Source organism: Cicer arietinum, chromosome 3 (genome assembly GCF_000331145.2).
Source record: "Cicer arietinum cultivar CDC Frontier isolate Library 1 chromosome 3, Cicar.CDCFrontier_v2.0, whole genome shotgun sequence".
Lineage (NCBI taxonomy): Eukaryota > Viridiplantae > Streptophyta > Magnoliopsida > Fabales > Fabaceae > Cicer > Cicer arietinum.
Genome location: NC_021162.2, coordinates 44581035 through 44598824, shown reverse-complemented (window position 1 = coordinate 44598824; position 17790 = coordinate 44581035). Strand labels below are relative to the sequence as shown.

The 17790-nt window shown below is 31.1% G+C and overlaps 2 protein-coding genes across 3 annotated transcripts; one reads left to right on the top strand and one right to left on the bottom strand.

Annotated features, from left to right (window-relative positions):
- Positions 1-454: 454 nt before the first annotated feature.
- LOC140919774 (uncharacterized) lies at positions 455-3732 on the bottom strand. Its single transcript, XM_073366411.1, has 7 exons — positions 3630-3732; positions 3168-3192; positions 2171-2907; positions 1875-2072; positions 1016-1154; positions 615-953; positions 455-533 (listed from the first exon to the last, which is right to left on the bottom strand). The coding sequence occupies exons 1-7, from the start codon at positions 3730-3732 to the stop codon at positions 455-457; spliced, it is 1620 nt and encodes a 539-aa protein (XP_073222512.1).
- A 6145-nt stretch (positions 3733-9877) lies between these two features.
- Positions 9878-17431, top strand: LOC101509492 (uncharacterized). Of its 2 annotated transcripts, XM_073365890.1 has the most exons (9): positions 9878-10003; positions 10109-10295; positions 10410-10466; positions 12827-12889; positions 13230-15496; positions 15590-15928; positions 16028-16127; positions 16207-16970; positions 17090-17431. In XM_073365890.1, exons 5-8 carry the CDS (start codon positions 13248-13250, stop codon positions 16471-16473), a joined length of 2955 nt encoding a protein of 984 aa, XP_073221991.1. In that variant the 5' UTR covers positions 9878-10003; positions 10109-10295; positions 10410-10466; positions 12827-12889; positions 13230-13247; the 3' UTR covers positions 16474-16970; positions 17090-17431. The 2 variants fall into 2 exon arrangements, 1 of the variants encoding a protein (XP_073221991.1); XR_003471831.2 differs by lacking the exons at positions 13230-15496; positions 15590-15928; positions 16028-16127; positions 16207-16970 and having other exon boundaries at positions 12825-12889.
- Positions 17432-17790: the final 359 nt, after the last annotated feature.

Below are 17790 nucleotides of genomic sequence, written 5' to 3'. Positions count from 1 at the left end.
TACCCAATAACAAAGTAAATGTTCGAAGATATTGCCATTGATGAAGGACCATGAGATAGAGCTATTATGTCTTTGTAGGTCACTTCATCTGCCTCGTTATTTACATATGCTTTCACCATATGGGAAACTCTGCATGTATACGTCTAGATGTGTCTTCTTCATTGATTGAGTGATTCTCCAAGAATATGTTGTCAACAACCACATAGTTCATAAGTAAATACGTATTATGGTTTGCTTCAATATAATTTTCCACGCATTATAATGAACACTTACTCAAGATATGGTTTAATTTCATTCGTTATCTGTTAGATAATGTGTTCCAGACTTCCCACTAGGTCGACCCCGTTTCAGCAAGATGGATAGTGAAGGTTGGAGATCATCGCATTGTAAATGATGATTATTACTTAAATTTATGGTTAGCAACAAATTGAATGACTTGAATGATGATTATTACTTAAATTTGTGGTTGGCAACATATGGAGCCTTCAACCCTAGCCTTGTTTGTCACTGCCCTCTTTGAGACTCCCATACATCTGCACATTTAATCATTAAATGTCTATTAAGTAAGTTATAATAAACATGTAATCTGTTAAAAAATCAACCACAACAGTTACCTTTCAAATGGATACATCCACCGGTAATGTACTGGACCACCTAACATTGCTTCATTGGCAAGATGGATTGGAAGATGCTCCATTGAGTCGAAGAAACCTGGTGGAAAAATCTTTTCTAACTTGCATATGATAATTGGAATGTTATCATTCAACTTTACTAAGTCGTCCAACCTCAATGTATTGCAACATAGATCCTTGAAGAATCGACTTAGTTCAGTTAATGGTTTCCAAACAAATTCTGGCAAAGAATGAAATGCAATTGGGAGTAAACATTCCATGAAAACATGACAGTCATGGCTTTTCATCCCATGTATCGTACCCTTTTCAACATCGGCACACCTAGCAAGGTTTGAAGCATAGCCATAAGGCATTCTCAATTCCTATACCATTTACAAACAAACTTGGCATCTAATGATGTCAAAGTGTAATTTGTCTTTGGTTTACCCATCTTTCCGTTAGATAAGACTTGCATCTCCAAGTCCCCGCGAAACCATAATAAAGACAAGTCTTTTCTCGCCTTTTTATTATCCTTTGTTTTACCTTTAATATTCATAACAGTGTTAAATATATTATCGAAGACATTTTTCTCTATGTGCATCACATCGATGTGGTGCCTTAACAAGTTATTCTTCCAATATGGAAGATCCCAAAAAAATATTTTGTTTATTCCAATTATGATCCACTCCATACCCGTTCAATTTCTTTTTCCAACCAATTTCAGTCACATTTGGAAAATTACTCACCACCTCTGGTACATCTTGCCCTGTGTAAATGTAAGGTTGACCGTCTTTCTCATCCCTATTTTTTGTAAAACTTATTTTACTTCTTCTGAAAGAGTGATTAGCTGGCAAGAATCGACAATGACAATCAAACCAAGAATTCTTACCGCCATATTTCAAAGTGAAAGCTTTTGTGTCTTCCATACAATGAGGACATGCCAACTTACCTTGTGTTCCCCATCCGAATAACATAACATAGGCGGGAAAATCATTAATTGTCCACATCAAGCATGATTTCATGATGAAGTTTTGTTTTGTGGATCTATAATTTTTATGTATGGGAATATGAATCTATCTTCCTAATAGGTCAAAATTCCGTTGGAGCACAATCGTTGCAAATCATCAATCAATGGTTGCAAGTAGAAATCTATATTTTGTTTGGGATTAGAAGGTCTAGGTATGTGACAAGTAAAAAATAAGTATGGTTTGGTCATGCACATTTCAGGGGGAAGATTGTATGGAGTGAGTATAACTGGCCAACATGAGTATGGAGAAGCAGACGCTTGAATATAAGGAGTAAATCCATCTGAACATAGACCCAACCTTAAATTTCTAGGATCACTAGCAAAGTCAGGATATACATCGTCAAAATGTTTCCATGCTTTTCCATCAAACGGATGGTGAATGACGTTTGAACTCTTTTTATTCTCGTGATGCCATCTCATTTCAGCTACAGACTCTGTTGATGCATACAATCTTTGTAATCTAGGAATGATAGGGAAATAAAACATTCTTTTTGTTGGAACATCTTTGGAACATATTTGTATTTTCCCATACCAGTCCTACGAGGAATGAACTTAGGAGAATGACAAATTTTGCAATCAGATAACTTGTTATCATCCTTGTAATATAACATACATCCTTTCTTACAACAGTCAATTTTCTCAACCTTCAACCCTACCTTTGATACCAATTGTGTTGTTTGGTAATATTTATCGAGCAAGCATGGTGGCACTGGACATACACTTTGAAGAATTTTTGTAACAAAATCTATACCTTTTTGTGGAACATGCCAATTAGACCTAATTGCCAGAAGTTGAGCACATATTGATAACATTGATTGGGTAGCCCCCTCGTAGATGGGCTTGTTGGTGGATATCAACTTGTCATAAAACCGTTTTGCATCTTCGTTATGCAACTCATCCTCAGCAAATGTCTCATTTCCCATGTTAGTGTTCACATCAAGGACATCTCGATAAGGCCTAAAAGCATCAAACATCATTTCATCCATTGCATTAAATTGGTCGTCATGATGCACAATCGAACTACTAGTCGAACCACCCTTTATTTCAACCATTGGCTTCACTTCTCCGTGTTTAGTCCAAATCCAATAATCTGGTTGAAATACATCCCGGTACAAGTGAAGTCTAACAGTAGTTGCTGCAGATATCTTCATACACTTGCATTTTATACACAGACACCTTATCCCTCCCTTAGATATACAAATCGGTTGTTTCAAAGCCATCTTCACAAAATCTTTAACACCACTAACATACTCCTTTTTCAATTCACGTCTAACAATTTTATCCAATATATTTGAGTCATATAGAATAAATTCCAACATAACAGAGGTTAATATTCAAACAGTAACAAAATTTCCAATTTATATCATGGCATCGACAACTTAAAAGCCAAAAATCTAGGGTAAAATTATTAATATTCAAACAGAACAGGGGTTAGAGGTCAAAGGTTAGAAGTGGGTTTAATCAGAGTATTCTGATACACCATATCACATTAAGATAAGTTCTTTTGTAGTATGAGAGTACTACAATACTTCAGTAAGAACCTAACACATGGCACTGCATAACAATGCAACTAAATAATTAGTTAGATCATTAGATTGAAAACAAAGTATAATCAAATTAAATCAGGAGCAATTTAAATAGAAGGACATCTAGATATGTTTATTAATTATAAGTTGCTATTTACTTATGTGATAACAACTGTTAGAAAGAATCAGATATGCAATGGATCAAGTAGTTGGGTAATTTTACCTACTTATGACCACTGAAGGAGTCCCTAGATTAGTTTTAGTTTTCTTTGTATTGTTAAAGTTGTCACTTACAACACAAAATCATCTAAATTAAATTCATTTGTTTAGGTTGGTTCTTATTTTTATGTTTCTTGTTGTGCAATGCCAGGGAGAAGAATACAAATTGATTTGACCAAACAAATACACAATTGAAATGCCATAAAACCAAAACGGCTACACTGAGAGTGAGACGACAAAACTTACATTGAGAATGGACCACAAACGAGCGCGAGACGGCGACACTAAACACGACACTGAGAGTGACGGTGACGGGTTCGAGACAGTCACAGGTTCGAGAGGGGGACATGTTGGATAGCTAGGGTACCGAGTGGGTGACGTGATGGAACCGTTGATGCGGCGGCGATATTCACGGCGTTGAGACGATTGAGAATTGGTGATGGGTTCAAAATGTAGGGTTCATAGTGATGATGACGAAGTGTGAGATAAGGGCTCAGTTCTTAATTTTACAATCTGATCTGAGGGCTCAATCTGATTTTACAAATAATATTAAAAAATTTAATTTTAAAAAATCATAAACGTAACGTCGGCCCCTCTAACGCTACATATTAATATAAAAAATAAAAAATTAAATAAATAAACTAGTGACTGTCTTATTTTACTTAGCGTCGGTCACTCCAACGCTAATTGTTAATAAAATTGAAAAATAAAATTTGTTACCTTAGTGTCGGTTGTACCGACGCTAGTTAACGTCGGAGTCGGGGGCCGATACTAAATATGACAGCTAAAATGCAATTTTCTAGTAGTGCCTAACACTGACGCTAGTTAGCGTTTGTCAAGCGCGCGCTAGGGCACCAATTTTTTTTGTGTGTTTTCATTAATCATTAGCGTCGGCATAGCCGGCGCTAAGTAAAATATGGAAGATCCTTATTTATTTTTTTTATTTTAGTCACCCTTTTAGCGTTGGTGTGCCCGACGCTACATTTGCTTTTTTTGTAAAATTAAATTTTTTATCTTTATTTTTCCTATCCCTCACTCCTTTTTTCCCTATCCCTCACTCATTTCAGCTTGACTTTTTTTTTTTTATCTTCATTTCAGCACTACGTTTTTTACTTTCAGCTTATTTTTTTATCTTCATTTCACCTCTTTTTCATTTTTTTCATTCTCTCAATCTCATAAATCAAATTGAAAAGATGAACTATAATAATAGTTGAACTATTTGAATATAGGATTGTAATTTTCGTTATGAATGTGTGTACGAATGAAATTTTGGGATGATTCTATTCTATCCATGTCCCCCTTGTTGTATGCCCTAGCTATACTGATTATTTTACTTGATTGTTGTGTGTATGTTGTTTGTTGTTTTTTTATTTGAGATTAATTTTAAAACTAGATTGTGACCCACGCATTGCGGGTGTTGATATATTTTTATGTGTATATCTAAACTTTTCATTAATATATAATTATTTTTCACTACAAACACATTTGGAGTGACGTTTGATTTTTTTTCTCTTGATGGTGAGAAGGTCGTGAGAAGAGGGAGAGAAAAGAGGTGAAGATATGAAGAGGGAGAAATAAAATGTGAAAAGGAATTCTCAATTTTGGCCTCTTTCAAAAACTAATCAAGATTTTTAATTTTTAATTTCTAATTTCTAATTTATTTTTTATTTTTTATGAAAAAAAAGCTTAACGATGTTAGAATTTTTTAACATAAAGTTATGGATAAGTGATATAATGGATAAGTTATAAAATATTATATGATGACAATTATATTATCTGTCTCACCTCATCTTTAGACACATATAGTCAAATAGTGTAACATATACCTCTCTAAGTGTAGCACATAACTCTAAGTTGGATGAAGAATAAAAAATACTTAATGGCTATATATCCCACATTTTTTGTTTCAGCAATTGTTTAATTTACTCCAAGTGAATATTGTATAGTATCTTTAACAATGAAAATAGCTCATTTTTAATGAGATCTATAAAATATTTTATAGTTATCTTATAAAGTATTTATACTCCATTTTTTATGTACAATTTTATTAAGTAAAAGTCTCATTTTCCCACGCGCATCTACCAAGCAAACATTATTATACGACACTTTGAGATCATTGGTACCTAAATGTTTGTGTAAGGGTCAGTTCATCCCACAACAAGAATTAAACCAAATAATAAATTAACAGTCATAAAATATGAATATAAAATCTTTTCATAATAAAAGATTTAAAAAAATTGATTCTTTAACAGTTCTCAAAGGGTATCAAAAATCATAAAATATATCTAAATAAATCAAGTAGCAACCGTAGAGCAAATAATTGTATCAAAATAAAAATAACAATAAAATGTATGCAAGTTATGCATGCTCCTAAATATATATGATCCAGATATAACCAGCCACACAGGCGTCCACACAGAAGTCACCTATACCAATGGGAAAAATTAAACCAGCCACACATGTGTCCACAAAGATGCATATGATATGTCGTGAAATGATAATGATGTTCAAAAGGTACATGTCACCACTCACTTAAATAATCACACAAATCATCAGCCAATTAGGAAACCACAAAGATAACAATATTTAAAACACAAATCATCAGCCACTTAGGCAACCACAAAGATAACAATATTTAAGACACAATTCACTAGTCACTTAGGCAACCACAAAGATAACAATTATTTAAAACACAAATCACCAGTCACTTAGGCAACCACAAAGATTACAATATTTAAAACAAAAATCACTAGCCACTTAGGCAACTACAAAGACAAAATATTTCAAATTAAATTTTTTAATCACATAAGACATCAAATTTATATTCTCACGGATGTTCATAGTTATAGCTCAATAATTCAACACATCAAATATTGCACGTGAACAAATATCTCAAAATCACCACTTTCATTTTAATAATCCATAAGATTCGATTTGACTACGTGTTATTGATAACAATTAAAACTCATATCACCAAGAATACAATAACAACATAAATTTCATTCATTTCACTATAAAGTCTTCCGCATTCTAAAAATGGATTATTCCTTAATGCATTCAATAATCAATTTTCTCATATTATTAAAATTAAAAAAATATAAAATTCTCATTCATGTCCTCAAGAAACATATATTGTTCATAAAAGTCAAGTTTTAAATTTAAAATACTCAAAAGTCAACACTTAAAATCAAATACATCATAATAAACATATTACTAATTGCATCATTATAAAAATTATAACTTTATAATTAAATACTCTAAAACACGTAAGGCATTAAACATTTTCACTACAAACATATTTATCAAGGTATAATAATAAAATAGAACTCTATAATTAATTTCATCAAGATAGAGGTATTACTAAAAAAACAATCAAAGAATTATAGTTAATTTATTTACGACGAAAATAAAATCAACATTTTTCTTTTAAAACATCCAGACATCATATCAACATCTTACGAATCGCTAATTTAATATCTAGCCTAACTATGCATGGGGAAAAGCCCTTACCTTGGACGCTTTCCTTCCACGTAACACTATATAGCCCTCGAAAAATCTCATAAAGATGAAGGAACAAAAGCTTAGAGCTTCCACAAGAAAGAGAGGTAATATGTGGGGGGTTGTTTGAGTGACTTGAAAATATTTGAGATAAAGAAAATATAATGTTGCGAATGGAGACGTGAAGCTAATTAAAGAAAGAGAGTACTTTTTTTCATTGATGTTAATTGCATACATCAATAATGTATTCAATTGGAATAATATCATTCAATGACCAATCGTTATGAATTAATTGACATTCATGTATTTATTCTTGCTTGTTACACATTTGAGTGGATGTAAAGTAGAAAACACACTGTTTTATAGTTAAATGCTATTAACAATAAAATATAGTGTGGATGATTAAATTTTGACAAAAATTGACTTGGTCATTGTTCACTCTAAAAAAAGATACTCCTACAAGTTTTAATTAATTACTAACAAAACCCCAACAATTAATTAACTAATTAATATAAATATACTTCATCAAATAATTAAAATTAAAGGAACAATTATCTTACTATTGTCACGCTAAATTAATTAAATAAAATATATAAATAAAACTAAGGATTTTCACTAATTCTATTATATCATTGGTTAAATACTTATTTGGTCTAAAATAAAACTAATAAATGATATAACTTCTATAAATTATAATTTAATTAAATAATTCAACTAATGTTTTTATCAACTAAAATAAATCAAGTAAGACAAAAATATCACTGCAGGTCACGTATAAAAATAAAGTCAACGTATCTAACACATCAATTTCATGATTATCGAAAATAATCAAATAAATAAAATACACAGTTGTCCATGTTGGAAATAATTATGCCATAAACCGTTCTAATGTAATTGTCACACCAAAACAATTAAATAAAAATAAAGGTTAAAATTATTCAAGTAAAATAGGAAGTTGTAAATTTTAATTTAATTTCTTTACATGTAGAATAAATTATTAATTAAATAATAAATTACGAAAATTACTAAAAGACACATATATAATATATATGAAAATATTGGGGTGTTACACCTCATATCATCAAAAATTATGAAATTTCAAAGATATTGACATAAATTTCTCGTTTTTTTCCTTAGAATTAAAGTTATTTTAAAACAATGCATAAAAAACAAATACACATTTGAGAATAGATTACCGTAACTCCTTTAAGAATGGGATGATTAAGAAAAAAATGTTTTCGAACACTAAACATGTGTAAGTCAGTCAGCAATTGGCAGAAATGTTTACACATCGCCGTGTAGCTTTGGGAACATTTCCTCCACATTACATTTACATAAAAACCGCACCCTATATAAATTTCTCTGGAAGATTTCTTTATGCGATTTAAATATACCCTACTACTAGAAAGGAAAATAAATCAGAGAATTATAATGACTAAAATACAGTATTTGAAAAATAAAAAATATTTAAATATATTAAATTTATGATTTAATTAATTAGAAATAATTTTAATAATAATGAAAATGTGAGTAAAATAAATTTTCTTGAATAATCTCATTCATTAATTAAAAAAAAGTACCAATATGAAATTATATGTAGGGTGAATAGCTGCTAACAAACTCAACAAACTGTAATAAATATAAAACAACTGACTTGTAAATAACTAGGAATGATAAAATAAAATATAAATAAAATATTATCAAACTAACATCTTATTTAATATAATCATTGTCACATGAGTGTTCGTTAGTTAATAGTAATCAGTAGTGTTTGTGATTTTTTTTTTATAGATGAGATTATATAATTGTCATTAGAAATTCATATATAATTGGGAAGTCTGAATTCGAACCTAAGACATAATATTCATCTTAACAATATCGACATTTTACTAATTGAGTTAGAATTTAATATCTTATTATATTCATTAGTTAGATATCAAATATATATCTGAACTACTTTAATCACTCAAATTATTGTCAAATTTTAAATTAGCAAAAATCGTCTTATCTTATCACTTATATTTGTTAGTTACATATCCTCAAATAGTGAAGATTAGTATTTCTCAACATTTTTTGTCAAAAGAATTTTTTTTATAATCACGAATATAAATGTAAATTAATTACTTCTCAAAACATAGTGCAGTCGCTGCTAACAATTTTTCTTCTTTTTTATTAGAGATTAGTGATTTAAAATTATTTTTAGTATGAAATTATATATTTTACTGGTTTTTCTTTTACCTTTTTTTAAATGAGTGGTTACTGTATATTTAATTTTTTTTCTCTCATTTTGTTTGTGATTTTATCATCCAAGTGTAGAGTTGTTGCTTTGTTCGTAGGCTTTGTGCGACATTTTGATTTTTTATCTTGATGTAATGTTTATTTGATTGAGATTGACAAATCAACTTCAATTAAGTGCAGATGCAATCAATCACCTTGACTTCATCAAGTGCGTGGTTTATGTATTATTGTCTATTGATGTATTCTGAATGACATAATATCATTTTTAGTATTAAAAAAAAAATTAATGACTCCATAATTAACGGTAGAAAGTGAGTTAATTTCAACGGTGATTAGCAGCGCTTGCAATGTCTATACAGAAATGATGATTGTAGTATACTTCCATTTCTAACACGCACCAACGAGCCCAGTATCGAACCACCACGTACCCTGCATCCATGTTGATTATTCAAACCCTGCACCCTATAAATACCAACACACACTCAACAAATTAAATACCATTCATTCATCAAATTAACAAACCAGCCATATGAATCCCATGATGACACTACAAAAAAGAAATCTATTGTGTCAATTTATAATAACTTAAAAAAAATGAAATATTCACATAAAAAATAACTCACCCTAGGGAAACTAAACTGTGAAATATTTATTTTACATCTTCATTATTATTAATTCAATGTAAAATATTTATTATTAATTCAATGTAAAATATTTATTTTAACGTTCATCAAAAAATAACTCACCAGAAAAGAAAATGGTTTCACGCACCAGCACAAAAATGGTTTCACGCCGAATCTGAACTTCCTCCATAGCAAATCTCTTTAGAAAATTTTCTTCACTAAAAATCAATTCATGCAATTTTCATCTCAGAAATTATCAAAGTAATTTTCGTTCTTCAATGCAATGCCTTCATTTCCATTTCTCTGAAATTCTTTTTCCCTATTTCTTCTCTTCTCATCTCAATTTGTTTCCCTATTTCATTTCAGAAATTGTTAAAGTTGAAATTGTTATTCAAACTCATCGATTCAGATTCAGATTCAAACTCATGAAATATAACGGTTCAACGATTTACGATTTTGTTATTCAAACTCATCGATTCAGATTCAGATTCAGATTCAGATTCAGCGATTTACGATTTTGTTATTCAAACTCATCGATTCAGATCCAGATTCAGTAAGTGAAAATTGTTTTTCCTTTGTTAGCAATTTGCATAGGTTGAATGATTTGATTGATTTTAGTATTTTATATTTTAAAATGGTTTTGAGATTCTTCTATTTTCATTTTCAGAGAAAGGATAATGAAAAAGCAAAACACAAATATGGAGTTTCTCATCTTCAAGCTCAGGTCTAATTATATCTCATGTATTGCAGCTTATTATTCTGCCATCACTTATGTTTCAATTGTTGCAATTTCATTCTGGAAAATAAATGAAAGTTGTTCGGTCTACTATCCCTGAATTTGAATTTTGAGATTGCTGGTCTTTCGCTGGATATTAGAGCATCTACAACGGTAAACTCAATATGGGTTCTTTAGATGAGGTCCACTGTACCACATCATCTTGAAGCAATTCACTCATTTTCTACTCCAACGGTGAGCTCAACATGATTCAAGTTCTACTATGCCACATCACCCTAAATCAACTCATTCATTTTTTACGGTTTAACTTTTAAAAAATCATATTATATTCCATTACTTTAATTTATACATTAATATTTAATTTTATTATAACTTAAAATATTAATTTAAATGGAAAAATAAATAAAAAAGTACGTTAATAAAAACTTTAATAAACTTCTGTAACAAAAATTGTGAAGAAAAAGTATGAGTAACAAATTGTTTCTATTAACGAGCTAACAATCGTAATTAAAAGAGAAAAAAAAAGGCTAACGGTGGTATATTAACTAAAAAAATGCTAATAGTTACAAAATTATTATTATTTAATAAATTAAAAAGAACTTAACGACTATAAATTAATAAAAAATGATAAATTTATTATTATTAATAAATTAATAAAAGGTAGAAAAAAAAGGTAACTGCTATGAAGCACCGTTCCTTCCTGACAGTACCGTGATGACACCTTGGCACAACTCCAACAGTGAACCCACAAAAAACTAGAAATTAAGTAATTACACGCTGGCGGACGAACTCATTTTCACTCCCGTTCGGTTTTAGAGCGGTTTACAGTCACCGCTACTGCTGGTATTTCATGTATTTAATATAAAATAAGGGTAGAATTTAGGTCATTTTGAGACCACTTCATCTACACACAAAAATTTGGTAAAGATTCCAATAGTGATAAGAACTAATGTACAAGGACCCTGGTTAAAGTAAAGTAGGTTAATACAGTTGATCAATCAATTTTCATTAAAACTGAGTGGCATTAAAAAAATTTCCAGGAATTAATAGAGGAAGGCTAACATTCGGTAAATAAATTGAATAATATGGTTGCAACTAATATGGACGTTATTTTAAGGGGTTCAATAGGGAAAACCAATAAAAACATAGTTTTGAGGTGTTCAATAGTTGGCAAATTACTGTTTAAAAATGAGTAAAATAGGAAGTCCACCATTGGACTGGTTTCATATTAAGGACTGTCCAATTATACATTAACATTATACATGTTTAAACAATCACAGTCAACCTCGTGAAGATGAGAAAATTAGAAAGTAGATATGTTTGATTAATATTAGAGTACTCTGTGACAAATTTCAGTTCTCTTTTTTTCATAGCATTGCAGTTCTCTTTTAACATGTATCTTGCCATAGTGTTAGTATCTTGCCCTGCATAAAACTTTTTTTCAGTTCTCTTTTGGTTGCTTTTGTGTTTGCAAAAGTGTTGATTGCACTTTTAACTGTTTTTCTTTTGGTAAAGAAATGGATAAATAGAAAGAACTAAATAACTTCCTTGCTTGGTGAGTTTCGCGGAAAAGCTGTTTGTTTGGAAATTGCATAGCAAAAGTGGAATGCATTAATTACTATCACCTTATCCAAAAGGTAACCTCAAACTATGGATAAGTAAAAAGATCGTATCTTATATTACAAGAGTAAAGAGCACTTATAATAATACTATCATATCTTTACACCATTGTGGTGTTAAAAGTGTAACACAAACATTTTTCTTATATCAGTGAAAGAATCAAATTTGAATGGGATAAATGTAAACAAAAGTGTGTTGAAGAAGGAAGAACGAAATTTGTGTGCGGAATATCAACTCAACTTTTTCTAACTACCACTAACTACCATCAATAGAAAATAACAGAATAACTTTAAAATTACTTTCCTAAAGATAACAAACTCAAAAATTATTAAGTAAAATACACATGAGTAAATTAAAGCCCCTTAAACTGAAATGTGAATGTTCAAGTGGCTGAATATTCTTGCAATCCATTATCAAGTTTAATTTTGGCTCTATTTGGTTGTTAATTAGGTGTGAATTATTTGCTTTTATCATACAATTGTTAATAATGGATCTTCTCATTCATTCCGTCTTTCTTTCTTTCTTTTGGTAACCAGAGTGGCTGAATATTCTTGCAATATATTATAAACCAGTCACATAGCATTGCAATCCATTATCAAGTGGCTGAATTAAATTTTGGCTCTATTTGGTTGTTAATTATGTGTGAATTATTTGCTTTTATCATACAATTGTCAATAATAGATCTTCTCATTCATTCTATCTTTCTTTCTTTCTTACGGTAACCAGAGTGCTTATCTGAAGCTTGGACGTACACAAGGCTGGTTCTTGAGTTCTTTGTTTCAATCTTCTCGGTTTTTAAAAATGCAATAGTTTGTATTATTATTAAAAATGCAAAACAATAAGCGGGGTCTACAATAGCTAATTTCTATTTAACAATAAAATATCATATATCTTATAATAATAAAGACATACAAACAGGTAGCAATCAAGATTATTATTATTATTATTATTATTATTATTATTATTATTATTATTATTATAATTTATCAAGAAACACTGTTTATGATTATTATTATAATAATTATAATAATAATAATAATTATTATCATCCGTTTGTTTCCTTCATTTTCCTTTCTTTATATTTAAGTTATATTTATTAATTTTTGTGTGTTATTTCATTCAATTTTTCAGTTTATTGCATTGAATTGAATGGATAAGAGTTGGATATCCTACAACCCTAACAACTCTCTTAATAAAGAGAAGTACATTAGAGGAGTTACTAATTTTCTTGATTTTGCATTTGCAAAATCAAATGATGGAAAAATTTTATGTCCTTGCACCAATTGTGTCAATTGCAAGTGGCGCTCTCGAGTGGATATTTATGAGCATCTAATCCATTTTGGGTTTCTAAAAGGTTATGTTACTTGGGTCTTTCATGGTGAACAAGTTAGCTCGTCTAGTTCTCAAAGTGTATCTCAAGTAGACGGAGAGTTTGACCATGACATAGATACATTGATTCATGATGCCTTTGGAATACATCCAACTAATGAGAGTGATGGTGCAAATTTAAATGTGGAGGACGAGAATCCCAAAGCATTCATAGATGAAACCAATACTCAACAATTTGAAGATGATAGTAATTTGGATAAGTTCTATCAGTTGTTAAATGAGGCAGAGCAAAATCTTTATCCTGGTTGTAAGAAGTTCACAAAACTATCATTTATTGTCCATTTGTATCACTTAAAGTGTCTAAACGGGTGGACTGACAAAAGTTTTTCCATGTTGTTAGAGCTTTTAAGGGATGCATTACCAGAAGAAAATACATTGCCGAAATCTTTTTATGATACAAAAAAGATTATTTGTGGATTAGGTCTCTCATATGAAAAAATTCATGCTTGTCCCAATGATTGCATATTATATTGGAGAGATTCTGCTAATGCTCAAATTTGCTCAAAATGTGGCATGTCACGATGGAAACTAAACTCTAATGACAATGAAGGTAGAAAAAAAGTCCCTGCAAAGGTTCTTCGTTGGTTTCCTCTTAAACCTAGACTACAAAGACTCTTTCTATCATCAAAAATAGCTTCTTCTATGACATGGCACAAAGATGGTAGAACAAAAGATGGGCTCATGAGACATCCAGCTGATTCTTTCGCTTGGAAATATTTTGATAGTCAACATCCTGATTTTTCGTGCGACCCTCGTAATGTTCGACTAGGTTTAGCTTCTGATGGTTTTAACCCTTTCAAAACTATGTCAATTTCTCATAGCACTTGGCCTATTGTTTTGATTCCTTATAATCTTCCTCCATGGATGTGTATGAAGCAACCTAATTTTATACTTTCATTGCTTATTCCCGGTCCAAAAGGTCCAGGAAATAAACTTGATATCTATATGCAACCTCTTGTGGAAGAACTAAAAGAATTATGGGAAATTGGGGTGAAAACATTTGATGCATGCAAAAAAGAGTCATTCCAAATGCGTGCTGCTATCATGTGGACTATCAACGATTTCCCAGCATATGCAAATTTGTCAGGCTGGAGCACTAAAGGTCAATATGCTTGTCCATGTTGTGGATTAAAAACTGCGTCTCATTGGTTGCGTTATAGTCGGAAGTTTTGCTACATGTGTGATCGTCGTTGGTTAGAGCCTACTAGTAAGTGGAGATACAATAGAGGAGAATTTGATGGAACCCAAGAGTTTAGAGCACCGCCGGAGCTACCTAATGGTGCAAGTGTCTTGAGACAATTGGAAGATCATGGAATAGGTAATGGGTCACCATGGAAAAAGAAAAGCATTTTGTTCACATTACCTTATTGGCAACATAATGTTCTTCGTCATAATCTTGATGTAATGCACATTGAAAAAAATGTTTGTGATAACATTATTGGAACATTGTTGCATTTAGACGGAAAATCAAAGGATAACGATAAGGCACGTTATGACCTTGTAGACATGAACATTAGAAGTCAACTACATCCAACGATGCATCCAAGTAAAGGTAAAAAATATTTGCCTAGAGCTTGTTACCAAATGACATCAAATGAGAAAGAAATATTTTTGGAAGTTCTCAAAAACTTAAAAACCTCAGATGAATATTTTTCTAATATATCTAGATGTGTGCAAGTGAAACAACACAAGATATTTGGTCTCAAAAGCTATGATTGTCACCTTTTAATGCAAGAGTTTCTTCCTATAGCTATACAAGGTTGTTTGCCTGGCAAAGTGAGTTTAGTTATATGCGATCTTTGTCATTTCTTCAAAGAATTGTGTGGCAAGGTTCTTAATGAGCATAATTTGGAGCACTTGGAGAATCGAATTGCCAAAACATTGTGCCAGTTAGAAAAGATTTTCCCTCCATCTTTTTTCACTATAATGGTACATTTGTTAATTCATTTGGCATATGAGGCAAAAGTTGCAGGTCCTGTTCATTATCGATGGATGTATCCAATTGAAAGGTATTACACATTTTTTCGTTCATTTATATTCATTATTAGATTATTAAGTAAAATTATGTTATCTTATTTGGTGACCTAAACTCTCTTTTTTAGGTTCCTTTTTACTCTAAAGTCATTTGTTCGTAATCGAGCACATCCAGAGGGATCTATTGCAGAGGGTTATTTAGCTCATGAATGCTTGATATTTTGTTCCCGATATCTCTCTTCGGTGGAAACTTATTTTAATCGACCTAGTCGAAATGATGATTCGGATTTTGTGGAAAATACAAATCTTTTAAATCCTAGAGGGAGACCATTGGGGAGAAAGTGTAAAGTTGGATTCAATGTGAAGAAAAGAAAAAGGGCTTCTCGGATCTCCCTTGACAAGAAAACATTGTTGCAAGCACATAGATATGTGCTTTTTAATAGCCATAATGTCGACCCCTTCCAAAAGTAAGTCAATTTATTTATGTTTATATTTAATTACTAAAATTTGGTTTGACATCTTTATACTAATTATAATATCTAATCTCTCTTAACCTTTTTACACAGAGAACACATTGATCTTATTAGGAGACAAAATCGTCGACTATCTTCTTATGAAGTTGACAAAATTCATGGTCGATCATTTTCTGATTGGTTCCGTGAACGAGTATGTGTTAGAAATCATTTTCATCCCTAATATAGAATTTATAATCATTTTAAATTTTAACAATTTGCAATTGTTGTAGGTTTCACGGTTGGAAGAGCAAGGTAGTGCTCTAGTGACAGAGGATATCAAATGGCTTGCACGTGGTCCACTAGAAATAGTGAGAAAATATAGTGGTTATATTATTAATGGAGTTAGATTCCATACAAAGAAGCGCGAAAGAGGCTTAAAGACTCAAAATAGTGGCATCGTAGTTACTGTTAAGACAAAAAGTTATGCTAGTTCAAGAGATAAGCACCCGAAAGAAGGGCAAATCAACTATTATGGTGCACTCACAGATATAATTTAATTAGATTATTCGGGAAAATACAAGGCATTATTGTTCAAGTGTGACTGGGTTGACATAAATAAAGGTTGTAGAATTGATAACTTAGGCATGACATTAGTCAATTTCAATTATTTGCAACATACAGGAAATGATGTATGCGATGACCCATTTATTTTGGCCTCTCAAGCCAAAAAAATATTCTATGTGGAGAATAGAACACAAAATGATTGGTTTGTTGTTGTGCATGCTAAAGTTAGAGATGTGTATGATTTGTCCAATGATGTAGATCAAGTGAATGAACAAGTCTTGCAAGATATAACTGACAATGACTTGATTAGACCAGAAGTTGATGATAATCATGATATCATGGAAGTTACAATATCCATGGAGAGCATTCTCCAAAATGATGAGGGTGGTGATGATACAGAGGATGAGAGTGAGGGAGACTTCTTCTAATATATAGAGCAAATTATTTATCAATCAATTTATTTGACTTCTAATTTATTGAAGTTACAAAGGTGTGTAGTTATTTTTGCTCCCTACCATTTTATGTGTTTCATTTGAGGTAGATTAGTATTGTCATCGGTTATTTGTTTTTTACAACAATTAAAAACTAATTTGGCTTTGGCATATGTAGAAAGTACCATGGGGAAGCACAAAAGGAAGTTGAATACTACTCAAAATTGTGGACAATCACAAGAGGAAGGGCACTCAATTGATGGCTATAATGAACTCAACCAAAATAACCATTCTATGTCTGAAGAGGGAAGTCATGTTGAAGCTGAAGGTAAATTATTTTTGGTAAAATAGAACTGTTGATCTATTTGCCCATGTCCGTGGTCGAACTAAGAATTTTTATCTTAAAGTAAAAATTGGTGTCAAACTGTCAATTATAATTATAGCAGTTGTGTAGGCCTAAAAGACTGTTGCATAGCGAAATTTGAATAAAGTGCAATTTTCTGTGATTTGCGATTGACAACATTTATGTTCTTTTATTCTAGCAAATAATCATATCTTGTTCTTTTGACCAAGTGAGGATTTATTTGATTGAAGGAGGCTAAATAAACTCTTTTTTAATTGTGAAATTTGAAGTCAGAAGCATATGAGCTCAAGCAAAGGGGCATAAAATGACTAGTTCCTTTGTTGCAGTGTTGCTGAAAAATGAGTTGTTTATCCTTCCCTAACTAAATATTATGTAGCCCTCCTCAAACCCACCAAATTATGTTACCTTTTTGTTTTCCACCTTTTCTGATATTTTGAATGGAGTTTTTCCATTGGATTTTACAGTCACGTCACAAGAACAATGACTATTAGTTTAACTATACTTACTGTGGTTGT

Coding starts and splice junctions, on each gene's coding strand:
- LOC140919774 (XM_073366411.1), bottom strand. CDS start 3,732: ATGTCCCCCTCTCGAACCTGTGACTGTCTCGAACCCGTCACCGTCACT. Junction 3,193..3,629: donor GTTTGTGGTCCATTCTCAAT/GTAAGTTTTGTC, acceptor ATTGTTATGCAG/TGCCATGTGTTAGGTTCTTA. Junction 954..1,015: donor TTGACATCATTAGATGCCAA/GTTTGTTTGTAA, acceptor AAACCTTGCTAG/GTGTGCCGATGTTGAAAAGG.
- LOC101509492 (XM_073365890.1), top strand. CDS start 13,248: ATGGATAAGAGTTGGATATCCTACAACCCTAACAACTCTCTTAATAAA. Junction 15,929..16,027: donor AATGTCGACCCCTTCCAAAA/GTAAGTCAATTT, acceptor CTTTTTACACAG/AGAACACATTGATCTTATTA. Junction 16,128..16,206: donor CTGATTGGTTCCGTGAACGA/GTATGTGTTAGA, acceptor CAATTGTTGTAG/GTTTCACGGTTGGAAGAGCA.